At 52.8% G+C, this 27,291-nt stretch overlaps 1 protein-coding gene across 1 annotated transcript; it reads left to right on the top strand.

The window, feature by feature from the left end:
• Positions 1-558: 558 nt before the first annotated feature.
• Positions 559-25,727, top strand: MAPKAPK3 (MAPK activated protein kinase 3; the record flags this gene model as incomplete). Its single annotated transcript, XM_084247078.1, has 10 exons — positions 559-783; positions 18,652-18,791; positions 19,930-19,994; positions 20,440-20,519; positions 22,236-22,359; positions 23,576-23,651; positions 23,960-24,084; positions 24,530-24,615; positions 24,840-24,920; positions 25,575-25,727. 10 exons carry the CDS (start codon positions 559-561, stop codon positions 25,725-25,727), a joined length of 1,155 nt encoding a protein of 384 aa, XP_084103204.1.
• Between the last annotated feature and the right edge of the window lie 1,564 nt (positions 25,728-27,291).

Genomic DNA, 27,291 nt, shown 5'->3' with positions numbered 1-27,291 from the left:
GGCCTCCCAGGAAGCCACGCCCCCAGCTCTGAGCCGGCTCTGGGGCGGGGCCTGTGGGGCCCGCCTGGCCCTTTAAGGCTGACCGAGCCCTGCCCAAAGTCCCGGACGCTCCGGGGCGGGGAGCGGTCACGTGGGCCACGGGCGGCTGGGCTCTCGGCTTAGGGCGCTCGCGGCCCGGGGCTTCCGAGACCGCCGCCCCTGCCCCTTGCCGGCGCCGCCGCCAGGTGTACTGCCACCAGGTACTCCCTCACCGGGCCCTCTCCGCCTCCTGCGCCCGCCACCTCACGGCCACTCCACGCTGGGCCACTTTCCCTCTTCCTAGGTGCCCGATCTGTACTTGCTGCCTCCCGGGCGCCCGACCACCGCCCTCGGCCGCGCGTCAGTATTCTCAGGCAGTTGCCTCCTACTCTCCCCGGCTGCGGCCCGCAGCCCAGTCTGGCTCGGGGCCCCGACCTGGGATGTGTTGGAGGAGTCTGGGTGGAACTCATTCTTCCCCTCTCACCCAGGTGGCCCTGGACGCGCCAGGCTGGGGGCACCTCTGAGCGCCCCGTGGGGGCCATGGATGGAGAGACAGCGGAGGAACAGGGCGTCCCTGCGCCTCCGCCAGATGCACCCTGCGGACCTGGCTTTCCCGGCGCTCCAGCTCTTGGGGGGCGGTGGGAGCCCAAGAAGTACGCAGTGACCGATGACTACCAGTTGTCCAAGCAAGTGCTGGGTCTGGGTGTGAACGGCAAGGTGCTGGAGTGTTTCCACCTGCGCACCGGACAGAAGTGTGCTCTGAAGGTCAGTGACCCTTTTTGCCACGTGGGTGCCCAAGAGGGCCCCACAGCAGAGGTCTGTGGGTGCAGAATATTCCCTGCGCCCCTGCTAAGCTTTTTATGTTCTGCTTCACGTTTCATCCTCTTATTCCCTTATAAGGGCAGGCTCCTGGTCCTTCCTCCTTTATAGATGGGGAAACCAAGGCTTAACCTAGTTAAGCTTGCTTCCCAGGGAGCAAGAGGTGGAGTCAGAATGGTTAGAGCCTGCTCTACCCGGAAGAGGCTAGGAGTGGCTCTTGACTCTGGAGTGCTGACTGTGCCTGCATGTTCAGGCCCAAAAAGGGAGGCCCTCATTCATCTTGGCTGCCCTTCCCTGGAAGCTCTTTTGACTAGAATGGGTCTAAGTTTCTCTCCACCTGAGACTGAGTGTCCACCAAGGCTTGGGGTGGAGCTACTTTCTCTGTGGTTCCTTCCTGCCTGGGCTGTAGTGTTGGGAGCCTCTCAGGGCTAGATGGTGGGCAAGGCTGATCCCCATCTCACCCATGGGACAAGAGGCTGCTGCTGGCGCCATCTGAATCATTGGCTTCATCTTAAAAGTAGCAGGCTCTGTTCCAAGCATGACCCCCTCTGGTTCCTGGGCTGAGGGCAGACTAGTCATATATCCCTGTCACATCACAGGCTCCCTGGAAGCCTGACTGAAACATCTCTAACACAGGTGGAATCCAGGGAGTTCTGGGGGTGACTGATCTAGCCACACAGTTCTGGCTTAAGTCATATAGTTCTAAGCCCAAGACCACACTCCATACCCAGAATCCCTTGAATCTGTCATCACTGGGAACTTTACTCAACTGCAGCTTGTACTAGTGGCTACCTGTGTGGGTAGAGCATGGCAAGAAGAGTGACTCTTGGAGGCTAGACTATAACAAAGAATCTTGCCATTTTATAGAGATTGCCATTTTATAGAGATCCTGAGTGCTAAGTTCTACAGATATAGTTCTAATCTCTGGCCTGTGTTTATCAATTTCATGACCTTAGACTAGATCCTAGACTCATGAAACCAAGTTTCTGCTCCTGTTCAGGGGGATAGATAAGGGGTTGGTGTGAATCTGGAAAAAGATGATACTTATAGTTATTGGTGCAAGGACTCATGCAGGCCTGGGGAGGCTGCACAGGGTCAGCAAGTATCTGAGCAGGAACCTGGGCCTTTGTCTTTCCCAAGGAAGGGCATTAGGGCTGAGAGAGAAAGTTATTTACCTATGATGGTCTCAGAGACAATCCTGAGGATGGGGACAGAGGAGGCTCAAGGCTGGGCTGGTCAGGCTCAGTCTCAGGCATAGCTTCCTTACCTACTAACCCCTGAGTGGGAGGGGGGAGGCTTTTGGAGCCCCAGGCAGGGAAATCTCTGAGTCATTCAAGGAAAAGGTGGCTCTTTTGAGGGGGGATGGGACAAAGGAAGTAGACGTGAGACTCTTCACCACTCCCTCAGCATCATTTTAGCCCTTTCTCCTGTGCTAGGTCCAGGGGACAGTCTGGGTGGGTGATGGGCACCTGAAGCCAGAGAACCTCATCTTAATACCAAGTGTGGCTCTGTGAGCTCTGATCAGCCCCATGGTGCTGCAAATGCCGTGAGCAAGGCAATGATGGAGTGGGAGGCCAGAGTTTGTGGGCCTGGGCAACACCAGCTTTAAGTAGGGCTAGGCTTAGGCCCTTCCCCATAGCTTCAGTATCTGACAAGTGACTCGGGAGAACTTCAGATTGCAACAACTTCCAAAGCATCTCCTCTAGAATCTAGGGCTTCAATGCTTTCTTTGTTCTAGACTGGGAACTAGTCCTAGAACAGATTCCCCTACTGTACCTCATTAGACCTTAAGGGTGAACTTGGTTATGGCTACTGGCTTGGGACTTTCAGGACCTGGCTTTAAGTTGGTCCTCAAAGGGAACATGGATTAGCTATGGCACCACCCCAATACCTTCATGTATTTGCCCATTCTCCTTTTCCCCTGCCCAGGAAGGCCAGCACCTGGGGACCTCAGCACATAGGTCTGGGTCCTGGTAGCTCACCTAGTTCATGAGCTGGTATCAGCTCTCTTTCTGCCCAGCTCTAACCCCAATTGCCCCAGGTTAGCTTAGGTAGAAGCCCTGAGTTCTGTCTTTCCTGACCTACACCCTAGGTTCCCTGTCGGCCTGCCCTCATCTTGTAGCCTGGACTTGCTCGGGTCATCTCTGCCATTCTTGGTGGTCCAGACTGAGTCCCCTGGCCTCACTCCTCAGTTCTCGTGCCCAAATGGCAGATACTGTTTAGAATGAAACTGGGAATGCAGCAGGCACTCATAAAACAAGAGCTATGGTTGTTTTCCCTGTAGCTATTGCGTTTGTATGGGGGCCCTAAAGGATCAGGTTTCTCTTTTTCAGAGAGCAGGCCTCTTCCTTTCCCTCAAACTCTTGACCACGGACTTGGTCTATCTTGGCTTTGTTCACACTCAGCAGCTCCCTCCCAAGGCTAGCTTCTGCCACCTATGGAGTCATCCGCTTTGCATTCCACCCTAAGCACTGGCTGCTGTCCCCTTGGCAGGAATTGAACTGTCTGCCAAGTATGGGGGCAGGGGACTGTTTTCACTCAGACATAACTGGCTGATGACACCCCTCAGCTTCTCTCAAACTGGGCACCTTTAGACCTGTTCCCTACCAGTCACCCCACCCTTATGGGGGGGGGGGGATGTAGCAGAGGCCAGAATCCTTCCCTCATGTCTTCCTACCCAGCACACTTGTGCTCCTTGGCTCACTGGCAGGCAGAAGTGATCATGGCACTTAGGTAAATAAAAACAATAAAAGCCTTGAAGAGAAAGCAGGGTTTTGCTCATGACTGGAGAGGTAGCTGTCTTCCTCCCCTGCTCTCTGGGCTTTAGAAACTGAGGGTCCTTCCCTCTGACCACTGGGGCTCCCAGTGTCTCCTTTTCCCTTCTTAGTCAAGGTGCATGAACTGGGGGGGGTGCTGCGTCCGTATGCCAGGAGATCCCTGCATTGCTGCACAGGCTGGGCTGGCCTGTCAGAGCTGGTGCTATGAGCTGGATTTGAGGTTGGGTGGGGCTGCCATCAAGGCCAGGTACTTTCTCATTTGTCAGCTGCCACCCCCTCTTATCTCCAGACCTGTCAGATCAGCCTCCAAAGGGCTACTTGTAACTAAGTCAATAATCAGGAGGCTTGTGGAGGGCCTGGAAGACCTATACAAAGGAAACCCCAGCAATGGTTTGATTGCACCCCAGCTTTTCTCCTGGTTGCCCCTCTCCTGAAAAGGAAGAATCTGAGGAGCTCCCATGTACCGCACTGCTGGAGCCTTCTGAATTGTCAAGGTGAGCAATTTGCTTTTTAAATGAGGATCCCGGGGATCCTCCAGAAAATGCAGTGTGGAGTTTTTAAGAAGTAGGTTATTTTGAGAGGTTTCACACCCTGCCCAGCTGGCCTCGCTCACAGCTTTAGAAGCTGTCTTCCTGGCCTACTGTCAGGATCCCCTCTGCTGGGACTTCCAGTTTCTTTTCCCATCTCATCCAGAAACATACCAGCTCTCCAGGCTTCAGCCTTGGTGTTATGGATTCTAATACTCTCTTAAATTGCTAACTGTCTGGCAGGTCCTGTTCCCAATGCACAGCATGTGCAATCTTACCTAACCGCCATTATTATGAAGACACTGATGTTCAGAAAGTCTCAAAATGAGACTTGCCCAAGGTGCATCAGGGGTAGAGATGAACCTAGGCGGTTTGATGCCTGAGTCTTAGCACTTTAGTCATTCCACGCCTCATGCAAGTCGTTGGGGATGTCGGAGGGTCTTTTAGACTTGGTCTCTGGAAGGATACTGGCATCGTCAGCCCTGGCAGCCACAGCTGGGCCTTAAGTGATGCTGCTGAGGTTTGCCCCTCTGCTCAGCCCGCCGTACTGTACGGGATTCTATGCCTGTGAGGGGACAGGAGGAGGCCCCACTAGGTCAGCATACAAGGACTGTGATGACTCTGGGGCCACCTCAGAAAAGTTGTGTGGTTTGCCCCCAGCCTGTGAGTCTCAGATAAGCCCAGTCCCACAGAGTCTAGAGTCCACAGGCAGGAGGTCAGGTTAGCAAGTGAGCAAGAGGAAACTGTCTAGGTTGGGGTAGGGGAAACTTCCTGAAAGAGACTGGCAGTTTCTCTAGTCTGAGAAGGATGTGGAGGACGAAGGAGGGCATAGGCATGACCAGCTGGTTTGGAGAGCTCAGACCTGCTCTGGAGTACCACTTCCTGACTTGCAGGATGTGGCTGATCTCAGTGGGGCCCAAACCCAGACAAACCCTGGGGAACCAGGGAGGGATGGGTGGATTCTTGAAGAAGACATGTTTGTGTAGGGCATTGAAGGACAAGAAGAAAAAAAATCAGTGATGACTCTTCCTCTCTGTTTGCCCACAGCTAAGATTTACACCTCACCCTAACAGAAGTCTCTGTCTGTCTTCCATGCCTCAATCTCCTGCCTTCCTCCAGAGCTTGCTTTCATGGCATCACCAGGGCCCTGTGGAACACTATTACTGGGGGTGTTGCAAGCACTTCTAGGTTCCCTGGGCTGTCATTATTCAGTTCAGGCTGTGGGGGAAGGGTCTGGTCTCCATGACAACAGATTTCTGTTGTGTCTCTGCTGAGGTTTGTGCTGGAGAAGCTGTTTTCCTACTTGGATCCCTTGTCTTCCTCTCCAGGGCCTCCTTGGGGTATCATCATGGGAGATCCCTTAGAGCATCTCTGGCTCTGCAGCACCCCCTTGGTCCCAACCTGGTGACTGGCTTCCTTGTGTCTGAAGGTGATGGCCACCAGGCAGGGACTGAGGATGGTGGTCATCCCTAGGCCAGGGGCATTTCCAGCACACCTGTGCCGTCAGGGTAAGAGTGCTCCATGCAGCAAGGCCTTCCTGGGTAGGTGGGGCCGCTGCTCTCATGGCAACGAGACCATGTTTCCCACGGAGTCCCATGTATTCCCAGGAAAACACTGGTTCTACTGCCGTTGCTTCCATTTGTTCGATGAAATCCCCCTGCATTCTCTGCAAGTGACCTTGGACAAAAGGTAGTTTCAGAATTCTTTGCAAAACCATCGTCTTTGTAGTGTGGTTTGCACCCTGGGTTTGAAGATATGATGGGGGGCAGGATGCAGCCTTGGTGGCCATAATTATCCCAATGTTCCTGCTCTGAGGTAGCATAGGCCAGCATGTACTCTCAGAGGGTGGAACTCTCATTTGGGGTGGTCTGGGTGCCTTTTTATTTTTTTGGTGATACATTATTGGCCTGTATGAGGACCAGTGCTTGGACTCCCACTGCATTTGGGGAAGCCAGCCCCTTGCTGGGCAGCAAGGGAGCTCCGGGGTCTGGGCTTCTACCCCCACCTCCTGCCTTTTGGAACTGAGTGGATTAGGTCCTGTGCAACTGTGATTAAAATCTTGCTGTATGGGAACTGAGAGGGTTTTACTTAGAGCAGGAGTATGAGGCCTCTGTTGGGGGGAACAAGGTGCCCTAGGAAGCCTTTTCAGCACTGGACATGCTGGAAATTCTGAGAATGTTGATTCGTGTCTGTGTGTGTGTGTGTGTGTGTGTGTTTGGTATTAGGGTTGACTTTCTCTTTACACATGGGCCTTCTCTTTGCTGCGTTCTCTTTATGGTGCTTTGTCGTCTCTGCCTCCTTGCTCCTCTCATTTCTTCTTTCCCAGCTCTGTTTTACCTGTTGTCACTCCATCTTCCCTCTCTCAGGTCTTGCCACTCAATATCTACCTCATGGGTTTCAGCTTGGCTGGGCCTTCTCTGCAGCCTGGCAGGCCGAGGGCATGTGGATAACAGATGGGAGCTGGCCAGGTACTGGGGGTTCATCCTGGTCACTCTGCAAGTCCCCCCAACCCTGGGTAGTCTGGGGGTGGAGCAGGAAGGAGAAACACCTGACTATACCCATGCTATTCATTGTCCTCTCTTGCTGGCGGTCTTGACCAGGTGCTGGTGGCCTTGGCAGCCAGAGCAGTGGAGTCAGGAGCATTTGGGTCAAGCCGTAACCTGAGGAGTGCCCTGTGGGGTATGGCTGCTGCCCCTGCTGTCTGCTCTCCTTTTATGGCTCAGTGGTCTGAGAATTTTGCTTGGGACACACAGTGCAGGGCCAGGAGCATTATGACTCCCAAGGGTTCCCTGACTGAGGTTGGGAAGAAGTGAGGCTCTGGTCTGACCTGTGATGCGACCTCAGAGCCAGCCAGAAAAGCCTGTGGAAAAGCTGAGATGTCTGAAGATGTAAGGTGCAACTGGCCTTTATTTTACAAAGGGCAAAACTGAATGTGCATGGCCCCCACTAGTTGGGTGAGCACCCCAGAGCAGCTGACTCTGTCCTGTACCCTACACTTGACCCTCTCACCTCAGGGAAACTCGGAGGCTATATTCAGAGGTGTGAGGGGACTGGGCCTTGGTCGGCCACACCCGTCACCCCATTCTTTTTTTTTTTTTTTTTTTTTTTTTTTAGAGGCATGTTTTTATTTATTTATTTGTTTGTTTTTGTTTGTTTATACATGCACTGGGTACAGTCAGAAGCACGGGAGGGCGAGAGAATTCACCAGAGCCAGAGCGGGAGGCAGAGCAGGCAGAAGGACCGAAGTACACTGCTGAGGGGAGCAGCGGGCGGCAGGAAAGGTCTGCGCGCCATGTGGGACCCTCCTCCAGTGGCCGGGGAGCAGCCGGGGATCGAACCGGCGCCGCAGAGGCCGCAGGCAGCTTCGCAACCCAGCGCTCAACCGCTGCGCCACTGGGGAGGCCCACCGTCACCCCATTCTTAAGGGTTCAGTCTTTATGAGAGACTCATAGCTTGTTCTGTAGCTGCTCCCCCAACATTAACAAGCCCCTTCTCAGGATCTGGCAGAGGGACTGGCAGGTGTTTCCTGTGCTCTCTGGCAGGCAGTGTCGTGGTTGGGGGACAGAGGTTGGGGATGAAGATAAGAGTACCCATTTTTCCTTGGGTGCTTCCTGTATGCCAGGCACGAGCACAATAGAATTTATAAGTGGATTTTATCACTCCATGTTGTGGATGGAGAGACTGCAGTTCAGAAAAGCCAAGTAACTCACGCATGGTGACACAGCAGGGACTTGTCCAGGCTGGGCTGGAGCCCTAGATCATCTGGCAGTCAACTCTCAGCCATCCCTCCTGTGCCAGTCTCAGCCTGGTCCCTCCACCAGAGTACAGTCCGACTATCTGTATGGTAAGAGCTGGCTCTCCTTGACAAGAGCCCCTCTGGTGGCTTTTGATGGGCAGTGGCTGTAGGCAGTGCCAGGGAAGCCGGAAGGAGGTAGGGCCACCTTGCCTCCTGCTGGGGCTGCTGTTATAAGTAGGGGGGTGGAGGTTGGCTACAGGTTGCCCCAACTTGCCTCACCTAAGCTTGCATCTACTGATGGTGTGTTGCCAGAGGGGGCACTCATCGGTGGTCTGTGTTCTCCTAAGGGCAGGAGCTTAGGGGTTATGACTCAGGTCTGAAAAGACCCTCTGCACTGTGCTTTGTGGACCAGCTAGATCTTTGAATCAGGCTGAAAATGTGGCGTGTCTTTATCCTAGGGAGGTCTAAGTGGTGATGAGTCACTGTAGCCAACTTCCTCAGCAGCGGTGTCCCTCAGTGCTGCCAGGCTGCCACCCTGGTCTCCCAGAGGGCTGGGCTTTCTTCCCCTTCCTTATGTCTATTATTAGAGACCAGGAAAGCTTCCCAGGAGCTAGCTGGGTATTGAAATCTTGGGAGCCCTTTAACTGAACATGATCAGGACAGGGAGTTGGGACCTGGGGCTAAAGGCCAGGGAGGCTGGAAGCCTAGATAGCCAGTGCCCTTGTGTCCCCTAGGAGAAGCCTGAGTAGGCTGATGGCTGCCTGAGCTCACCCAGGCCTGTGTGGGGAGCTGCAGGGACATGGATGAAGAGAGCTGTGGAGCAGATAACATGTTGACGTCAGGAAGAGCAAGTCTGGGGGGTGGGGAGGGATGGAGTCAGAAGCTTCTCTAGGGTCTCTGTGCCTTGCCTCTGAGACTGGTCCAGTCCATCCTCCCAGGCCCCCACTTCTTATTTCTTTGTCATCTTTGTGGTTTCCGGGGAGTGAAACCAGCTGTCATTCTTCTAAGAGCTAGAAGGTGTTTGACCCCCTCTCTCTAGCACTGGCCAGAGGCATGGTCTGATATGTAGCTCAGCAGGGGCTCCCTGGGCGTGGCTTGCTTGGCCTGGTCACACACTGCTTAGGGAGGCTGGGCACTGCCCTCTGTAGCCCTGTGCTGGCTATTCAGGTATCACTGTGGCATAACTGGCCAACTGGGAACACGGATTCCATGCCTGAGGTGTGCCTCTTCATGAGCAGGGATCGTTGAGGGGACATTATTTCTGAGATTAGAACAAAACACTTGTGCTTGCTAAAATTTTCCAGTCCTATTTTTATATTATCATAGAAGTAATGTTTCACCAGTTATATAGCTGATAATGCAGTCGCCCCAATACCTGCAGGATGTACTTGGCACTGTGCTAGCCTGAGTTCTGTTGTGTGCTCATTCCACCATCACAGCCACTTGGGAACACAGGCCTGGTGTTGTCTGCATTTTCCAGAGTAGGCCAGTGAGACCCAGAGGTTGAACTGCCCGAAGCCACAGGACAGTGGAGGATGGAACTGGCCTCTAGGTCTGGGTCTGGTATCGGAGGTCTGTCTGACCTGAAGCCTTGTGGCCAGAGCTGGGTCTTTGTAGTGAGTGGACCCTGTCCTGGGACCCCGGGTATGGAGCCTGCTCCAACTAGCATTATGTGCCCCTGCCCCCTCTCCCTCCCTGCCTTTGAACCGAGCTCAGTTCTCTCTTTTTGGAAGCAGGTCTCTCTCCACCAGTCCCTAGACCTGGTCCTTCTATCTATTTCTAGGTTGTCTGGGGCTGCTGGGAAGCAGGCTGAGGCCACCAAAATTTAGCAAATTGAAGGAATCTTGTGTTCCTGAGATATGACAATTTCAAAATGTGTGCTGGCTCTCCTGTCTACAGGGCTTCCTGGGAAGAACAGGGTTGGAGGCACAGCTATTCCTTCCTTCCCGGCACTCTGGTATAAGGGGGTCAGAGAGGCCCTGGGCTGCACCCCCAGAGCAATAAGGCTGCACCCCCAACACTAGGCCTTGACCTGGAAGGAGAGCAGCTGTTTGGGGCCCTCCTTGTTCCTAGGTTCACTCTGGAGGAGCGGGCCTTCCCCAGTCTGTCTGGTTTGCAAGTTTCTAGCTCTGCAAAGAAAGGAGAGGGAAAGAGGAGACAGGAACAGTTTCCTATGGGCCTACACCTTCATCAAGCACCCTAATCAGCAGTAACTCAAAAACAGATCCCCAAATTCTTGAAGACAGTGCCTATGACAGCAGTACCAGCCCCAGCCCCAGACCTGACCCCCAGGCAGGGCTAGCAAAGATTTGTAGGAGTCAGAATGGGATCTGTAAAATGGGCAGGTCTCCCTGGATAAAGTTTGAATTCTGGTGCCCAAAGGACTTCCGGACTCACATAAACTGTGTGACACAGAAAAGAGCCCTTCCAGGCCCTGTGACTGCAGATACAGGAGGCTAAGGCGCTATCGGCATGGTCCCCACTGCCTAGAAGCCAACAGGTCTGAGTTTAAGTCTTGAAGCCCACGATCCAGCTGTGTGACTTTGGGCAAGTCACTTAAATTCTCAGAATCAGTTTCCCCACAGCTAAAAAGAGGACACTGGTTCTCAGGTGAGCACCGCTGGAACTGATATCTGACCCAGCCCTGTGGCCAGCACAGCACTGACAAAGTACCAGTGGGAGGGAAGGGGCCACGAACACTGACCTTGCTCCATCAGTCCTGAGCATCCAACTGTGGCCTGAGCATTTGGGGTTAGTGATACCACGTGAGCTGACCTTCCTGGGACTTAGGAGGAGAGGTAAATGGGCAGGATGACAGAGAGGGCAGGATCTGGTCTGAACTTAATGAAGTGAGCTCTCTGGCTTGAGGCCAACTAATCCATAGCTGTAAAATTGGTTCCATTAGCTCCCTTAATGAGCTACTAAAGCTGGGAAAATGAGTGTGTGAGAGAATAATGGCACAAATCTGAGGCTCTAATTTGAAACTGTGGCTAAAAAGTTACATTTGACACTACCAGCAGCTCTTCAAATAGCACCTGTGCCCTTGCAGTGAGAGGGAGGGTGGAGGTGGGGAGATGACTCTGGCTTTAAAAGGAAGATACTGAGGCCTGAAGAAGGAAATTCCTGCTTCTGAACCCTGAACTTCCCTCCCCTGACATCTGCTCCCAGGCTGTGGTTCTGTGCTCTGCCCTGGATGAGCACAACAGCCAGCAAGTCACCCTGGCTGGCTTGGGGCCTAGGTGAAGAATGTTCACAACCTTCATTGGTGCCAAGTACGTGGCAGGGGTGGTCTCAACAACTGACTATAAAATGAATCCTGCTCTTCCAGTGGTGTCTCATAAAATTAGAAGCATGTCCCCCAAGGGAAAATAATCCTGAATTACCACATAGCTGGGAGCCAGAAGGGATCTTAGATATGGCTTAGTTGAAAACTCCTGTCAAAGATTGGGAGTATGTGGGCCTCCCCGGTGGCGCAGCGGTTGAGCGCTGGGTTGCGAAGCTGCCCACGGCCTCTGCGGCGCCGGTTCGTTCCCCGGCTGCTCCCCGGCTACCTGAGGAGGGTCCCACATGGCGCGCAGACCTCTCCTGCCGCCCGCTGCTCCCCTCAGCAGTGTACTTCGGTCCTTCTGCCTGCTCTGCTCCCCGCTCTGGCTCTGGTGAATTCTCTCACCCTCCCGCGCTTCTGACTGTACCCAGTGCATGTATAAACAAAACAAACAAACAAATAAATAAATAAACATGCCTCTATTTAAAAAAAAAAAAAAAAAAAAAAAGATTGGGAGTATGGTAGGTTCTGGGTACTTTTTTTACCCATAACCTCCCTCTGTCGAGAATAGGGGTTTTCCAAAACAAATTAAAAATGAGTTGCAGACCTGTGTTTTTCTCTAACCCTGTTCGTCCTGCCTCCTGAGCACGTGCACTGCAGTTTCATCCACAGCCCAGAAATGCTGCTCTTGGGCATTTCAGCATGCCCTGCCCTAAAGCTGGTATGAGACCCATAAGATGGCAGAAAAGGTGTTGGGGGGACACGTCAGTTCTTCCTGCCCCTCTTCTCTCCATCCGCTGGCACAGAACAAAGCTGGAACCCCAAGAAATTAAAGGACCTGGTAAAATAATATCTTGGTGTGCCAAATTCAGTGCCATGTGGTGGCCTCAGTCTTTGTGGGGGACCCATATTAGATATGTCCGCTTTAATCTTTCTGTATCTTTCATGAAATTACTGTTGAAGATGTTGCCAGAATGTTAGCTTTTCCCCTCATCTATGTTCTGCTGCTAAATCTCTTTTAGAGTTTGATTTTGGAAAAAAGTTCAATGAATGTCTGTGCTTCTGTCTTCATGGGTGATAAAAAGCAGCAAAACCCTACCTGGTTTCCTTTTTTGCCAAGACTTCTAAGAAACTCAGAATTAAAATTTGTATTCAATCATAGTTATGCACTTAATTGGCTTTCTAGTACATTTTATCTTTCTTTTCATTCTAAAGAGAATCTGACATTTTTTAAAATTTTATTTGGCCTCTACCATATCTTAGAATTATAAAATTCCAGAAATTCTGTTGTCCATGATCAGGGCATGTGGGAATAATGGGCCTTGTGGTGGCCCATGGAGTAGAAAAGGTATGGGGTGGGGTGGGGGATCAATTGTCTCCAGGAGCTTCTCTTTATTTCAGGGCTGATGTCTCTCAGGCTGTGGGTTTTGTGAAATCCACAGTTCATGTTCCCTAATTTGCTACTGCCTCACTGATGGGAAAGATTACAAACCAGCTCCCTTCCCCCGGAAGGAGTGGGTGTTCCAGCACAGTCTACAGAGTAGCTTGGCCAGGGCTGCAGGTTAATTGACTGGGAATGTGGAGGTTGGAGGGCAGAGGAGGTTGGCTTATGGTTCTGGCTACATCACCCTCCCTGAGCGGGGAAGTGATTGGAGAATGGTGTTGGGAGCAGGTCCCAAGGCTGTGTCTTTATCAACATTGACATCCCAGCTCATTTTGAGGCTCTAAGAAGGCAGAGGACAGTCTTTTTATAGCCCTGGGCAAAAGGTGATGGGACCTTAGTGGGAGAGGCCGTCTGAGCAGAGGAGTCTGGGCTTGTTTACCTGCCTGGGCAAGACTGTAACTGGTTGAGTTGTGTCAGCAAGACCCCTAGTCTTTCTTGGGTTCCTCTTGTGCCCTTCAGAGAGGCACTTCAGAGAAATAGAAAATACTGGGTGAATAAATGAACAGATGAATGGGTCCCCCTCCCTGGGGGGTTCAAAGGGAACATTGCAGGGGCTGGAGACATATGCATACCCATGGTTAAAATCCCTCACCCCCGTATCCCTTACATCGATACACACCCTTGCATGCAGCCCTCTACATACATGTACCATGTTCACATGTACCATGTTCACATGTACACATACTCCACCCCATCCCCACCCCCGGACACATACCCCTGCTCTTGCATACACCCATACATCTATGCATGCATTTATTTCAGAACAAGTTTCCCGAGTCTTGTGCAAGCAGTGGTTTTGACCTGTCCTGTCCATCTCCAGCTTGGGGCCACCCCCTCCTCTCATTTCCCTCAGGGAGGAGTTGTCTGGATGTTCTCTGTCAAGTGCTGTCCTCCTCCTGGTTGCTGCCTTGCCGTATTCTGAGCAGGGTGCCCCAGGGCAATGACTTCATCCTCCTGGATCCTCTCTGGCCTCAATCTGTAAATTGGGGCTGATGGTCCCCACCCTGCTTGCCTCACAGGGTGGCACCAGTATTCCCATGAGATAAGGGAAAGGAGAATGTTTTGTAAACTGCAAATTGTTTTTCAAATAGGCAAATGCTGTTGTTGTTTTCCCAGTTCCTGAAGTCAGTAATTCCTCCACCTTCACGTAAATCCTGCCATGGATGGGAAGGGCATAGAATAGAGGGAGTGAGACAATCAGACCAGTTCTGGGGCTCCCATTCCACCTGGTGATGCTGGTGAGGTGCAGGCAGATGTCTGTCTGGGACATGGACCCTTTTCCCCACCACCTTGGCTGGCGTCTGTTATCCAGTGGTGTTGGCAGGGGTCTCAGCCATCTCGCTTGGGGTGCTAGGGTGGGTAAGGAGAATGAGGGGAGAAGTAGAAACCACTTCAAAGCCTGAGGTCAGAGCAGTGTCATTTGTTCAATGAAATGTCATTTGACGCCTGTCTAACTCTAGTGGGCCCGCGCCGGCAGTGCAGCCAGAAGCCCCCGTCCTTAGGGCAGAGCCAGGGCTCCAGCTCACTGGTGATGAGGGGGAGGGCACCGTCAGGCAGTAGCTAGAACCTTGGACCGCCTCTAGACTCTCCAGCTTTGGCAGACCCCTGGGGACGGGGGCTTGTCCAGGGGATGTAGGGTGGGAGTGGGGTATAAGGGTTGGGGTTTCAGGTCAGCCACCTTCTCCCAGCTGTGCCTAGGGACCAGCATACCAGGTGACTCCCATCAGGTTCAGACACTTGGATAGGAGCTTCTTGGAGACCCAGGGCTGCTTCATGCAGGACATGATGTGGGGATATGGCTATAGTAGGTACTTTGCAAGGAGCCCCTGTCCAGAGGTTCCCTCCCCAGCCCCTTAATCTAGCCCAAACCCTACAGCTTAACAATGAGAAAACAGAAGTCCAGAGAGACAAAGGCCAGGACCAAGGTCATAGTGAGAGTAGAAGTATAGCCGAGGCCTCCTGTCTCCTAGCCACATGCTCAGTCCCATGCTGGGATGACGGGGACATCTTTTATGAAGGGCATTTGGTGTCCTCTACCTGCATGAGTGAAGCCAACTTGTAGCCCTGGCCTTGAGCTGAGCATTCAGGGCGGGGTCCCTGGAAGAGGAGGTAAAGTCTGGCTTTCCAGAGGGTGGGTGAGTTATCCAGCGGGCAGCAGGCTTGGCTAGGTTGTCATGTCTCTCATTTGGCGAGTCTTCCCGGATCCTCCTCAGTTTAATCTTATTCTGTATTTATGATGGGTTGTGAGGGTTTCTTCCCCTCATCCACACTTTATAGAGTTGTTTGTTAGATCTATAAATACCATCTGAGCCACTGTGCCAGACCCCATGTCCCAGTGCTGGGACCTAGAGGTGACCAGAGAGACTGGCCCTGCCCTGGTGAGCCCACAGTCTGACGTGAGAGGCAGCATGGTGATGGCCTGGGTTGGGGAACAGCTGCCTGATCTGGGACCAGTCCCTTCCCTGCTCTGTGCCTCAGCTGAAGAATGGGGATAATGAAGTCCTTTCTTCCTAATATTTGTAAAGTGCTCAGAACACAGCCAGGCACATTGAAAGTACAATATCTATATGTGTGTGTTTGCTTAAAGAGTTATCAAAGGAACAAGCTAATTGTAGGTTATAAGCAAGTGCTGTAGGGGAGGGAAAAAGGGTGATGACGCGGGAGCTTTCTGGGGAGCTGAAAGTGTTTTCTATGATGATGGGCGTGTGGGTCATAGGGGTGTGTACAGTAGTCGAAACTCATTGCACTGGACTCTTGAGGCCTGTGATGTTAGCAGTCTGTAAAGTATTCCTCAATAAACATGGCATAGATCGAAAGAGAAATACAGGGTAAAGGGAGAAAAAGGGGCCCTTGAGGCCCTTTTTAGAGAGGGCACGCAGGGAGGGCTTCTGGGGGGTGACACTGAGGGGAAAATAAGACTCTAGCTTCGGAGAAGAAAGATGAGGAAACTGAGGCTCTCGGAGATTTGGGGCCATGTTCAAGGTCAACTTGAGAGATAAGAGTGATTTCTTGGCAGCTGGGTCTGAGTGGGGCGAGGTCAAGACTTTGGCCCCTGTGATCTGCCCTACAGAGAGGCCAGTGGGGGCAAATATTGTGTGTTCTGTGAACAGCCCTCTGCCTGCACCTGTGTCTGTCCTCAGGACCTTGCACTCAGAGAAGAGCTATTTAAATTGGTACGGGGAATGGGTTCCTGCTCATGCATTGAGTATGGTGGGAGGCATTAAGTGTCTCCAACTCCGGGCAGCTCCACCTGCTCCTCCGCCTCCGCAAAATCCAGAGTGCTGGCCCAGGCCACAAGGCCATCTTCCTCCTCCTCTCCCTCCATGCCTCCTGTCTCCTTCCAGCCCCATGCCCATCCTCCCATCCTTTTCGTTCAGGGGCCTAGTGTTTACTGCTAGACCCCAGCTGAGGACACCAGGTTAACCTGACCCACTTCTACCCTCAAGCTGCTTCCAGTCTCACAAGAAGTACGTAGGAAAAACAATCAGGGAGGTGCTGGGAGGAAAGTCTTCCAGAGAAGGAGACATCTGATCTGAGCTCAGAATGTTCCTCAAACAGGAGGTGCCCCAATGGAGGAGACAGGGCAAGGGTGCACGTGGCCTGGGCAGAGAGACTTGAGAGACCAAAATCTCTTTGGGACCAGAGCACATCATTCTGGTCAGAACAGTGTTTTTGGGCCAGGGTAGCAGGAAATGAGGTGGGAGAGCAGGGCCAGCCCTGGATGCCGGGGGAGGAGGAGCCTTTTATCTGGAGAAGGGTAGGGGTGGGATTTAGAGTGCAGGGGCACAGGTGAAGAAGGGTCAGGGAGACTGAGAGATGGGGCTGAGACCCCACCAAAAGCCTTCCAGTTGTGTGGTCTTGGGATTTTATGAGAAGAGAGAGGACTTTAATGCAACGTTAAGAAGCTGGAGCAGGACAAAGTGAAGAAGGCATTCAGGAGCCAGCCTGCGGCCCCCAACAGGACATGGTCAAGTCAGACTAGGGAAGAACAGGGGTTGAGGAGAGGGAGAAGGCTTAAGGAACAAAACAGAAAAAAGGGTGCAGAGAAGACAGAGCAGGGAGGGAGAGTAGTCTATCATGGGTGCTGCAGCTACAGACTGGGCTACCCCTGGCTAGAGACACCTAGGACATGGTGGGGACCAGCTGGTACAGTGAGTGAGGGGAAATAAGCCTCTCTGCCCCCAGCACTGTGAGCAAGAAGCTGGTCTTCAGAAATGTGTGGGCACTGAGGAGTGTTTGGGAGGCAAATGCAACAGGAACAAGGGATCTATGGTTTCTAGGCTGGGGGTGTATGTGTACAGCAGCCTCTGTGTACACTTGCAGTCGCAGTCTGGACTGGGTAATGGAGCAGGGACCCCAGAACTGCCCATCTCCCTCCTTTCCCAGCCTAGGGTAACGGCTGGTAGTGCTCCAGAAGCAGAGGATAAGCATAGGGGTAGCAGATGTGGAACCTACCAATTCCCTCACCACTCCCGCCCTGCCCCCAGATACTGCCCCGCCCCATATTACCTTTGCCTGGAAAGCCTGGCCCTGGAGCCTGCCCTGCAAGGTGCCCTGGCTTTCCCCACCTTCAGAGGAGGAAGTGAAGGCTGAAGGCCGGGGCAGCCCAGGGTCCTGTAGCTGCCCAGCAGGGTGTAGCGGGTTTGAAGCCCCAGTCTGGGCATCAACTGTGCTCCTCAGCTGTGCTCAACTAGGAAACAAACATGGCTAGCCTTGGGTGAGCAGCTCTGTTGGGAATGGTTTGTCCCTGCTTCCCCCATCCTGAGCCCCCCCATGCTGGCTTCTCTTCCTCCTACACCGCCTCGCAGCTGGACCACTGCAGCGCTTGCTCATTTCCTATGATTCGCCTTATATTTGGCAGCTGTAGCCCAGGGCTGAGTTAAACCTGAGCGAGGAGCCTGACGCCCGCCTACCTGATGCCTGCTTTGCTGTGATGCATCCTGTGGGGATGAGTCTGTTATTACTCTATTTTACAGAGCTGTGGGCTGTGGCTTGGTGCTGTGAATATTTGCCTAAGGTCACACCACGTCATTGAAGGAATTCAGTCTCAAACCCAAATCATACCACTCTGGCTGTCACCTCTCCCACTCCTTCCTGACCCCGGACTATCTCTGGGTCTACACCCCTCATGCTGTGGTCTGTAGGTTCTAGCCTGGTTACCTTGAGGCAACCCCAACCTGCCATCAGTGAAGGCAGCACTGCCACCCCGGCCCTGCATAGCAGCTCCTGGGAAGCTGCAAAATCCCTCAGAAGCTGGGGACTGACTGGGTGGTCGTGACCAAGCAACTCATTTTAGAAGCAGTTTTCTTGGTGGTGACAGTTTTATTTCTGTACCCACTCCCAGAGAACTTGAAGTTTTAATTACCCTCACTTCTGCAGGAGGAGCATGGTGTTGACTCCCTCCACTCAGGGCCTGGCTCCTTGATGGGATGAACTGGCAGACACAGCCCTCAGCACCCCCTACAGGAAGCCTTCCCTTATGTTTCAGCAATCTTCTGGTCATGCTGAGGTCTGCAGGGCACCCTTCCTTCTCCCCAGCCCTTCCTCTGGCACCCTCCTCTATGTTGTTTCCCCTAGAGGTGCAGGAGGAGGACCGTAGGGGAGTGTCCTGCTATGTGCCAGGTGCCATCCCGTGCACTTTACATGTACAGTTCCCAATCCTGTTTGCCACTGTTTCACCCCATCGTAAAAATGAGGCTCAAGGGATATGTGGCTCCTGAACTGGGTCCCACAGCTGGTGGAACTACAAAACTACTTCCCTTGTTGCCCCTGAGAAGAGAATTGGGGCTTCCCTGGCCTTCCCTTCTCTCGCAGGCTCTCATTGAGCTACCAGCCAGACTGCCTGAAGCTGATGCTCTAGATGCTCTATCAGGTCTGAGGCTCACTGGCCCCAAGGCTGGGAAACCTGGACTTGAATCCATTCTGCCCCTTCTAAGCTGCATGATTTTGGGCCCAGCACAGACCTCTCTGAGCTCAACTGGCCTTGTCTGCAAAGCAGCATTATCTGGTTGGCTGCTGGGGAGGTTGGCTGTGAGCCTGACACATTCTGTGCCCACTGCCCTCAGCTCCTATATGACAGTCCCAAGGCCCGGCAGGAGGTGGACCACCACTGGCAGGCCTCGGGTGGCCCCCACATTGTGCGCATCCTGGACGTCTATGAGAACATGCACCACGGCAAGCGCTGTCTCCTCATCGTCATGGAATGGTAAGCAGACCCACCCTACCTTGGCACCTCAGGAAGACTCCTGTGCCCCCTAGGCTCCTCACCATTCTTCTGGGGCTCTCTCCATTCTTCAGTTAGTGGCCCAGGAGGCACCCCAGCCCCTGAATGGTAGTGGAGGGGGCAGCTGCCAGTCCTGCCCATGGAGTACATCCCACAGGGGTGAAGGAAACTTCAGGGGCTCTGATATGGCTTCCTGGGGTGTGAATTCTGCTCTGTGAAGAGGGGTTGAAAGAGCTGCCAGAGAATGTAGGGGAGAGGACACTAACAGGAAAGTAGGACATGCATAGTTCCCTTGGCTTTCTCCTTCCTACCCTCTTGTTCCTGTGGCCCCCTCGATGCTGAGTGACTAGGGCTTAGAACCAGGAGCCAGCAGCCTTCTCCACCTGGGTTTCACCACTAGCATTGTGGCTCAGCCCTAATATTCCTCAGACTCTGGGCCCTGGGTCTATGCCTCCTGTTCTTCCATGTCTGTCTTTCAGGTTAGCCAGTTCTTAAGTCAGATTTCAGGGACAGATCCTGGCTCTGCCGCTCGCTAGCTGTGTGACCTTGGGCAGCTGAATCTCTGTAATTCACATGTAAAATGTAGAGAAAGATCTTAATGTAGCTCTCACCCTGAGCTTGGCTCTTCTCTACATGCTCTTTACAATTCTGTGAGGTTAGTGTTATAATCCCTGTTTTATAAAATAGGAAATTGAGCTACAGAGAGGTGAAGGGGCCAGTCCTAGGTCATGTAGCAGTGTACACAAAGGGGTTGTGCAGGGCTCAGCACATAGTAGAGACTCAGAAAACTGGTCATGTTGATGATATTGACATCTCATTCCACATTTTGGGAAACTGAGGCTTGCATGGGGGTGCGGCTGTCCAAGCCTCAGCCAGGTGGAAATAGTGTCAGTGGGAACACCTGGCAAGGATCTGAGCCCCCACCCTCCTTAGTTCTAAGAGTTCAGTTCAGCGCATTCAAGCCCACAGTCCACCATGCCACAGGTTCTGCATAGGGAGGTTGACAGTGACTGTTCCCATGGGAAGAACAGTTGGGCCTGAGACCTGGGCCCATGATTTGGGGCAGGGGCAAGTTGATACCTGATTGTTTCCCTCCCAACATAGTCACCTTCTCTTATAGCATGGAAGGTGGTGAGTTGTTCAGCAGGATTCAAGAGCGTGGTGACCAGGCTTTCACTGAGAGAGGTATGTTCCTGCTGCTGGACCATTGCAAGGATTTGGGCTGGTATGGATGGACCAGAGTTGTGTGATGCTAAGTGAGGCCCTGCTCCTCTCTATGCCTCAATCTCCCTAGGACAAGAGAGGGTGGGATATCCATCCTCCAAGGGATTCTGTGAGTTTGTGACAGCTTCTTGGAGATGGACTCTCCTTGGCCTTGAGGTAGAGGTCTATTGGAGCCAACCAGCCTCTGAGCTGGGGGGAGATAGCGCTGTCCTGAGGAAAGAGGTCCAGGTGAAGTAGAGGCGTCCCCAGAGGAAGCTAGGGTGATTGGGGTGGGGGTATGGGATGCAGATCCTGGGTGGGAGGACTGCTGCTACTATCTTGTATTGGCCCGAGAGGCATGAAAGGTTGAGAGCCTTCAGGCCATCTGACCTTTGACTGGCATCCCTGACCTCCTCTCTCTGTGCAGAAGCTGCAGAGATCATGCGGGATATTGGCACGGCTATCCAGTTCTTGCACAGCCAGAACATTGCCCACCGAGATGTCAAGGTGAGGCTCCAGGATCCAGTTTGAGGGGAAAGGAAGGAATCTGTCCATAACCACTGATGGCTCCCAGCATCCACTGGATGGAGATGAAGTTCCTTGGTTGGCATTCAAGGCCTCTGTCCTCTGGCCCAGCCTATTCTTAGCCTCTTCTCCCATGGAGAAGCATACTTACCCTGCTGTAGTCTTATTTGCTTCAAACATGTGTGATTCTAGTAGCAATAAGTACAACTGAGTGTCTTTGTCAAGCCAGTAGGCCCTGACTCGCATCTCATTTAATCCTCATCCAGCCTTGTCTCATTTTACAGATGGGGGAAAGTGAGGCCATGCAGTTATTGCATGGGATACATTCATTCATTTGTTTATTCATCAAGAATTTTTATGAACATGCAGTGTACCTGGCCTTAGGTCGGGGCTGCCTGACATGTTGGAGCAGCTCTGAAATAACAGCCATAGTCGCAATAGTACTAACCCCTCTACCATCATTTAAAGGGGAGAAGCCACTTGCTGGGCACTGGATGAAGGAGCAGAGATAGTCCCAGTTGCTGGTCTTGCTTACCCCGTTAGTAGATAAGCTTGAGTGATGTTTTGGAGTCTCAGCTTTCCAAATTCCTATCCAGGAAGGTCATCAGGATCAGATGGATGAAATGCAAACTGAGGCAGCCCACATAAGACTCATGCACACACGTGTGAGCACACATGCTTATACATACATGCCAGTCAGCATCACAGCAGAATCTGCAACTCCTGGGCCTCTGTCCGGCCTAGAGCATGGTCCCCTTCCCTCCTTCCTGCTTATTTCCTTCAATTCTGGGCAGAGGTAGTACTGAAGGTCCAGCTGCTGCATCAGGTCCTTCTTCTGGATGAATACCACTGAGTCATATAGTTGTCCTTTGATTTCAGATACACAGGCAACTACAGCAGACTCACCTTCTGAATCCTCACTTTATTTTGGCCCTGGCTTCCTTTTTTCCTAAGGGGAGAAAATTGCTTTCTTCAAAGGCGATTCTCTTGTGTAGACTAAACCTGCTTTCCTATTTTCATTCCACGCAAAAGTCAAACCATCTCAAAAAGAACCTGGGAAATAACTTTCATTGACTTCAAATCAAAACTTCATCCAATGCCACACCCTTCTACCCCTGCTGTTTTTGGGGGCTCCCTCCTACCGCTCTCCATGGGCCTAGATTCTACCCATTCATTAAAAGCCAGCTTCAGGACCACTTCCTCCATACAGACCTCCCCTCTGCCCTCATCCCTCAGTCCTCTCTGCTCTTCTACCAGGAAGGACTGCCCCTGGAGTCTAAGCAGAGGGGGACTTCTCCTTGGGCATCCTCGGGTGGGGCTATTCTGCTGGCTCATTCTAAGCTGGCTATAGGATGTACAGTGCCAAATGAGCTGCCTTCCCCCAGAGGCCTCATTTTGTCTTTTCATGACATCACCAACTCTGCTTAGAAGGTCCTGCCCCTGGTTCTCTGAGGCACTTGGTTATTCACAGCCTCAGCTAAACACCTGCTTCACCTTCTCCTCCGCAAATGGAGATGTGACCTCCCTGCCACCTTGGTCTTCTCCAATTTAGCCAAGGCTCAGGTCTTTTTAATGAGATGGCTCCTGCTTCTCCTGTATTAGGTTGAAGGAGGGAGGAAGCCTGGCTGAAGATCACCTTGGGGTTCAGCTTCCACCTGGTACTTAACTCCAGACCAATGCTTTCTCTTTCTGACCCAGCCTGAAAACCTGCTGTACACATCAAAGGAGAGAGATGCAGTGCTGAAGCTCACTGACTTTGGTTTTGCCAAGGAGACTACCCAAAATGCTCTACGGACTCCCTGCTATACTCCCTATTATGTGGGTGAGTCCTTGGGACATGGTTTATACCTCCCGACCCAAATCAGATACCACTGTGGTGTGGGGCAGCTGGTGAGTTGCAGAAATCAAAGGGTTAAAGCCCAGTAAGGAAGGAGGTGGAGAATTCTATCTGAATGCTGGCAGTGACGTGGGGGGTGTAGGGGGGAGTGCACAGAGCCTGCAAAAATATTCTCCCAAACTTGAGCTTCTGCTTTTGAAAATAGATCCAGGAAAATTCTGACTGTGGCCTGTGAGCTGAATGACATCACAGCAGCTCTAAATATATACGTGATAAAAGGCTGCCATCAGCTTGGGACGGAGCCCAACCGTGGTTGTTTTTCTCTAGTTTTTAATCTTCCTGGGATTCATATTCAGAAAGTGGGCAGGTCCTTCCACCTACATTAGAGGGATACAGGGCACCAGCCTCTTGCCTGTGGGAGAAGGTCCCTTAGGCCGGGGCCTGGGTGGGACCTAGGGGTGTGCACATACACAAGCTTCCTGGAAAAACTCCCCTGTGAGTTCCCTATGAATGGGCAGCTCCCAGATCTAGAAACACCCTTGCTGAAAGTGTCCCTTGAGAGCAGGGTGATGACTCGCTTGACTGAAGGCTTTTCTCCCTCAGGAGAAGGGAGCCAGGAGAGGCCTTCGGAGAAAGCTACTTAGGGGGTGGGAAGTCCCCAGAAAGCTGAAACGGCATAGTGTTTTCCGGATATATTCTGCAGTAATTTAAGCAAGAGATCTTCTGGCCTACCTACCTTATTGAACAGACAGGAAGACCAAAGCGCCATGGGGTGGTAGCCAAGCCGGCAGTGGAACCCAGAGCCCTACTCCAGCTTCTCTTTCCCCATGACCTGTGCGTTCAGGCAGGCAAGGAACCCAGGGCCGTGGGGGGCTGAGGCCCTCTTGCCTATGGCAAGACCCTTTCAGACCCCATACTGGCCTTCTGAGACCAGCAGAGGGGCTCAAGGCCTGAAGGAACTAAAGGGTTAGCATTTCTTACAGACCAGACTAAAAGCAGGCGTTTTTTCTTTTCTTGCTGGGAGTTGTTTCCCCCCCCTCAACTTCGCACACATGCTCCTTCCCTGAAGGTGCCAGACACCAGTCTGCTTGCCCCACCCCCAACCCGGGCACCTCTCCCCATCTTGCCCAGGCTCCAGGTTTCCACCTGGGCTCCAAGACTCTTGGGGCTGAGAATCTTCTTGTGCCCTCTGCCCCGGTAGCCCCTGAGGTCCTAGGTCCAGAGAAGTATGACAAGTCATGTGACATGTGGTCCCTGGGCGTCATCATGTACATCCTGTGAGTACCGCCACCTCCGCTTCCTGTACCTCTCACCCTCCACTATGTACCCCCAGTGCCACTTCTTACCCCTCCATTGCTTGGTGAGGGGCTTAAGTGGGTTACTACTCTTGCAGGCTGCCCTTCCCTTTTGGTCAAGGGATACCCCTCCTTCAGGCTGCTTGAAGGCCTCCCCATGCCTAGGGCACATGCCCTGGAGTCCAGAGATCTGGCCGCCGGCCTCCCCAGTCAGGGACTGGGGGTGGAGAAGGGGCCTACCCTGAGACTGCCCCCGACACCTGTGCCAAATCACCTCCCTCCTCCCCCAGCCTATGTGGCTTCCCACCCTTCTACTCCAACACCGGCCAGGCCATCTCCCCAGGGATGAAGAGGAGGATCCGCCTGGGCCAGTATGGCTTCCCCAAACCTGAGTGGTCAGAGGTCTCCGAAGATGGTGAGTGAACCTTTTTACCTTAGCTTGCCCCACCTGGCCTTCATTCTGGGGGTCACTATGTTGTTATTAAACTTAAACTACCTGTATTCAAATCATGCCTCTTCACTATGTGACCCCAGGCCAGTCATCTACTCTTCTCAACTTTAGTCTCTATAAATGGGTACAAAACTTGCCTCCTCAAAGCTCCCCCTTATGCCTGTCCCTCATTCATACTTTCCCTTTTTGGGGACCACAAACAAGTCTGCCCTGTACTAGTTATCTATTGCTGCTTAGCAAACCCCCGCACTTGGTGGCTTAAAACAAGTAGTTAGCTCACTGCTTCTGTGAGTTAGGAATTCAGGAGCACATGTGGCATCTACCCCTGCAGAGCTTGTGGTCTGTGGGGGACTGTGGGGAGACTGCTCTGAGGAATTCTGCCACCTCACCACTCCCCCCTCTTCCCCAGCCAAGCAGCTCATTCGCCTCCTGCTGAAGACAGACCCCACAGAGAGGCTGACCATCACACAGTTCATGAACCATCCCTGGATCAACGTGAGTGCCTCCTTGTGCCATAGCAGCCAGGGTGGTGAGCCAGGGTGTGGCTGTCAGCAGGAAGGGGTTGCTCTGGAGCCTGACTTTGCCACTGCAACTTCAGCCTGACTATGCCACTGCTCCAGACAAACTCTTTCAGGTTCATCTGAAAATAGAAGAAAGGGCTCTGGTCGGGGGAGCCACTGTTGTCCCAGGTTCTAATCTATGACTTGGACTCCTTCCAGCAATCCATGGTGGTGCCGCAGACACCACTCCACACGGCCCGAGTGCTGCAAGAGGACAAAGACCATTGGGATGAAGTCAAGGTGGGTGGATTTGGCCTCAGTCTCCCCGCAGGGTTTTGGAAATAGGGACTCCTTCACAGGGCTGCAGCTCCAGGGTGATGGCTACTCTGCCCCTCCCCCACACCTGGAGCAGAAGGATGATGACTGCACCAACAGTTCCACCATGACACTCAGAACATTGGGCCACACTACCCCGTTCAGGGTGATGCTCCCTCAATGAAAGAGGCTTTGGGCCAGGGGCTCAATGGAAGGGCTTTGGTCATAAACCCCTTTGGTGACAACATTTAGAAGGGTGTTCAGCCTGGTTTTAGACTCAGGAGGGGCCAGGTTTGAGCATTAGGGCAGTTGCTGGGGCTCCTGGGGCACAACCTTCAGGCCCTCATGTCCCGGGTATCCAGTGTCCTCCAGCAGGACAGTGTCCTCTGCAGAGCTTATGGTTCTGAGCAGGTGACATTGCTGCAGCCCTGTCCTACTTGCTGTTGGTATAGCCCCTTTCTGTGCCTTTTTCTGTACTGAGGATTATATCTGGGAGGGGCCCAATGCTGGGCACACAGTAGGTACTTGGGCAGTAAAGGTTACCGCCATCTCAGGCATTATTAAGGGGCTGCCCAGGATGGAGGCTGGCAGCGCTTGAGGTCAGTACTGCCTGGTCACCCACCCTCTATCTGTCCCCAGGAGGAGATGACTAGTGCCCTGGCAACCATGCGGGTAGATTATGACCAGGTGAAGATCAAGGACCTGAAGACCTCCAACAACCGACTCCTCAACAAGCGGAGAAAGAAGCAGGCAGGCAGCTCCTTGACCTCACAGGGCTGCAACAACCAGTAGCTCGTGGGACTTTGGAGGAGCCTGCCTTCTCAGCCTGGGGGAGACTGGAATGCACTGAGGCCCTGAGCCGGAGGGCACAGGGTCGTTTTTTAAACAAAATGATTACTTTATTGTGTGTTAATTCATCACTTTGAACTTCAGGATGGAGGAGCCTGACTCCAAGCCTCTTTTAGGGTCTTGGCCGATGAGGCCAGAGTCTGGGGGCTAGGGAGCTACCTGTGGCAGTGACAGCACCTTTGGCTGGAGTAACAGCTGTGTCAGCACTGGGGCATGGCCTCAGCTTTTTAGGCCACTGGGAACTGTGTCTGGGCTTCCTTCTACTATGAAGACCACACCCCCACCCCCACCCCTGCAGATGGGTAAGGCCTTGAGAAAGGTTTCTGGCCTTTGGTTGCCATGGTGACCAGGGACGTTGCTATCTATGAATGCTAAGTGAGTGAGTTAGGGAGGAAGAAGGGCAATTGAGGATTGCCTCTGTCTTCTTGGGGAGGCGTGTCTCCCTCACTTGGCTTGTACTTCTCAAGTCCTTCCTCTTCCTGAGGTCATAAGGTCCAGTCTGCCTGCCTCCCTAGGTGGGCCTGTCTTGCTGCAACCCCATCCCACAGGGCCCTTGAGCTTTCTCTCCACAGTTCTGGGCCCAGTCATCTTGTTACTACCCCTTACCCAGAGTGCTCTCTCATCTCAGCTGAGGGTGGAAGGTATTTTTAACCCTTTTCTACTTTGGAAATGTCACTGTGACAAAAGCCAGTACAGTTCTTCAGCCCCTACCTGCTTATTGCATCCCTGGCAGGAAAACCCTAACGGTTCATCCTCCAACCTGGTTATGGAAGGGGATATCTCTTAGTATATTTTTTGTGAAAGTAGATGACTGGGGGCAGGGTTCAGAGGGCCCCCATTAATCAGGGGTCTCTTTCTATACTCCAGGTCAGACCCGAGGTGGTGGAGGGCTGCTGAGAGGTGCTTAGAAGGTCTGGTCCTGGCTTCAGCCTGAATTGGAGCAGAGAGGGTCACTTTCTCACTGGTCTGGGCTTAAATATCCCTACACTGCCCAGGATATCCTTAGGGTGCTGAGGGCCTGGTATGGGCCTGACAAGTGCCTAACACCCAGCCTGGTTCTTGGTTCCTGACACCTCTCTGGTTGGGAAACCCGAGACCACAGCAGATAGGACGTTACTGGGTTTTACCTCCAGATATTAATAAACACCATTTTAGCGTTTTCCTCTTGTTCCTGAGTTTCTGTTTATCTCCATGAGTGGATAAAAGTGGCCCAAGGGCAACTGCTCACCAGTGACTTCACCCCTACTGGAGAGTGTGCTTCAGGCTTGCCAAATGTGCCAGGCTGACTCCAGGTGTGGAAAGGTCAGAGGAACCAAGGGATGGCAGCTGCCCCGTGCTCCCAGCTCTGCCTCCTCAGTGCACTGTGTGTGTGACACCCACCCACGCCCCGCGTGTGCCAGTGTCTGCCCACAGTGGCCACCCCCAGCTGCTTGCCAGCCTGCTGAAGGGCGGGCAGAGTGCCTGCTGCTGCGCTGAGCTATTTTCAGAAGCTGCCAGATTTCATTTG

Source organism: Talpa europaea (genome assembly GCF_964194135.1).
Source record: "Talpa europaea genome assembly, chromosome: 11".
Classification (NCBI taxonomy): Eukaryota; Metazoa; Chordata; class Mammalia; order Eulipotyphla; family Talpidae; genus Talpa; species Talpa europaea.
This window is presented reverse-complemented; position numbering and strand designations above follow the sequence as displayed.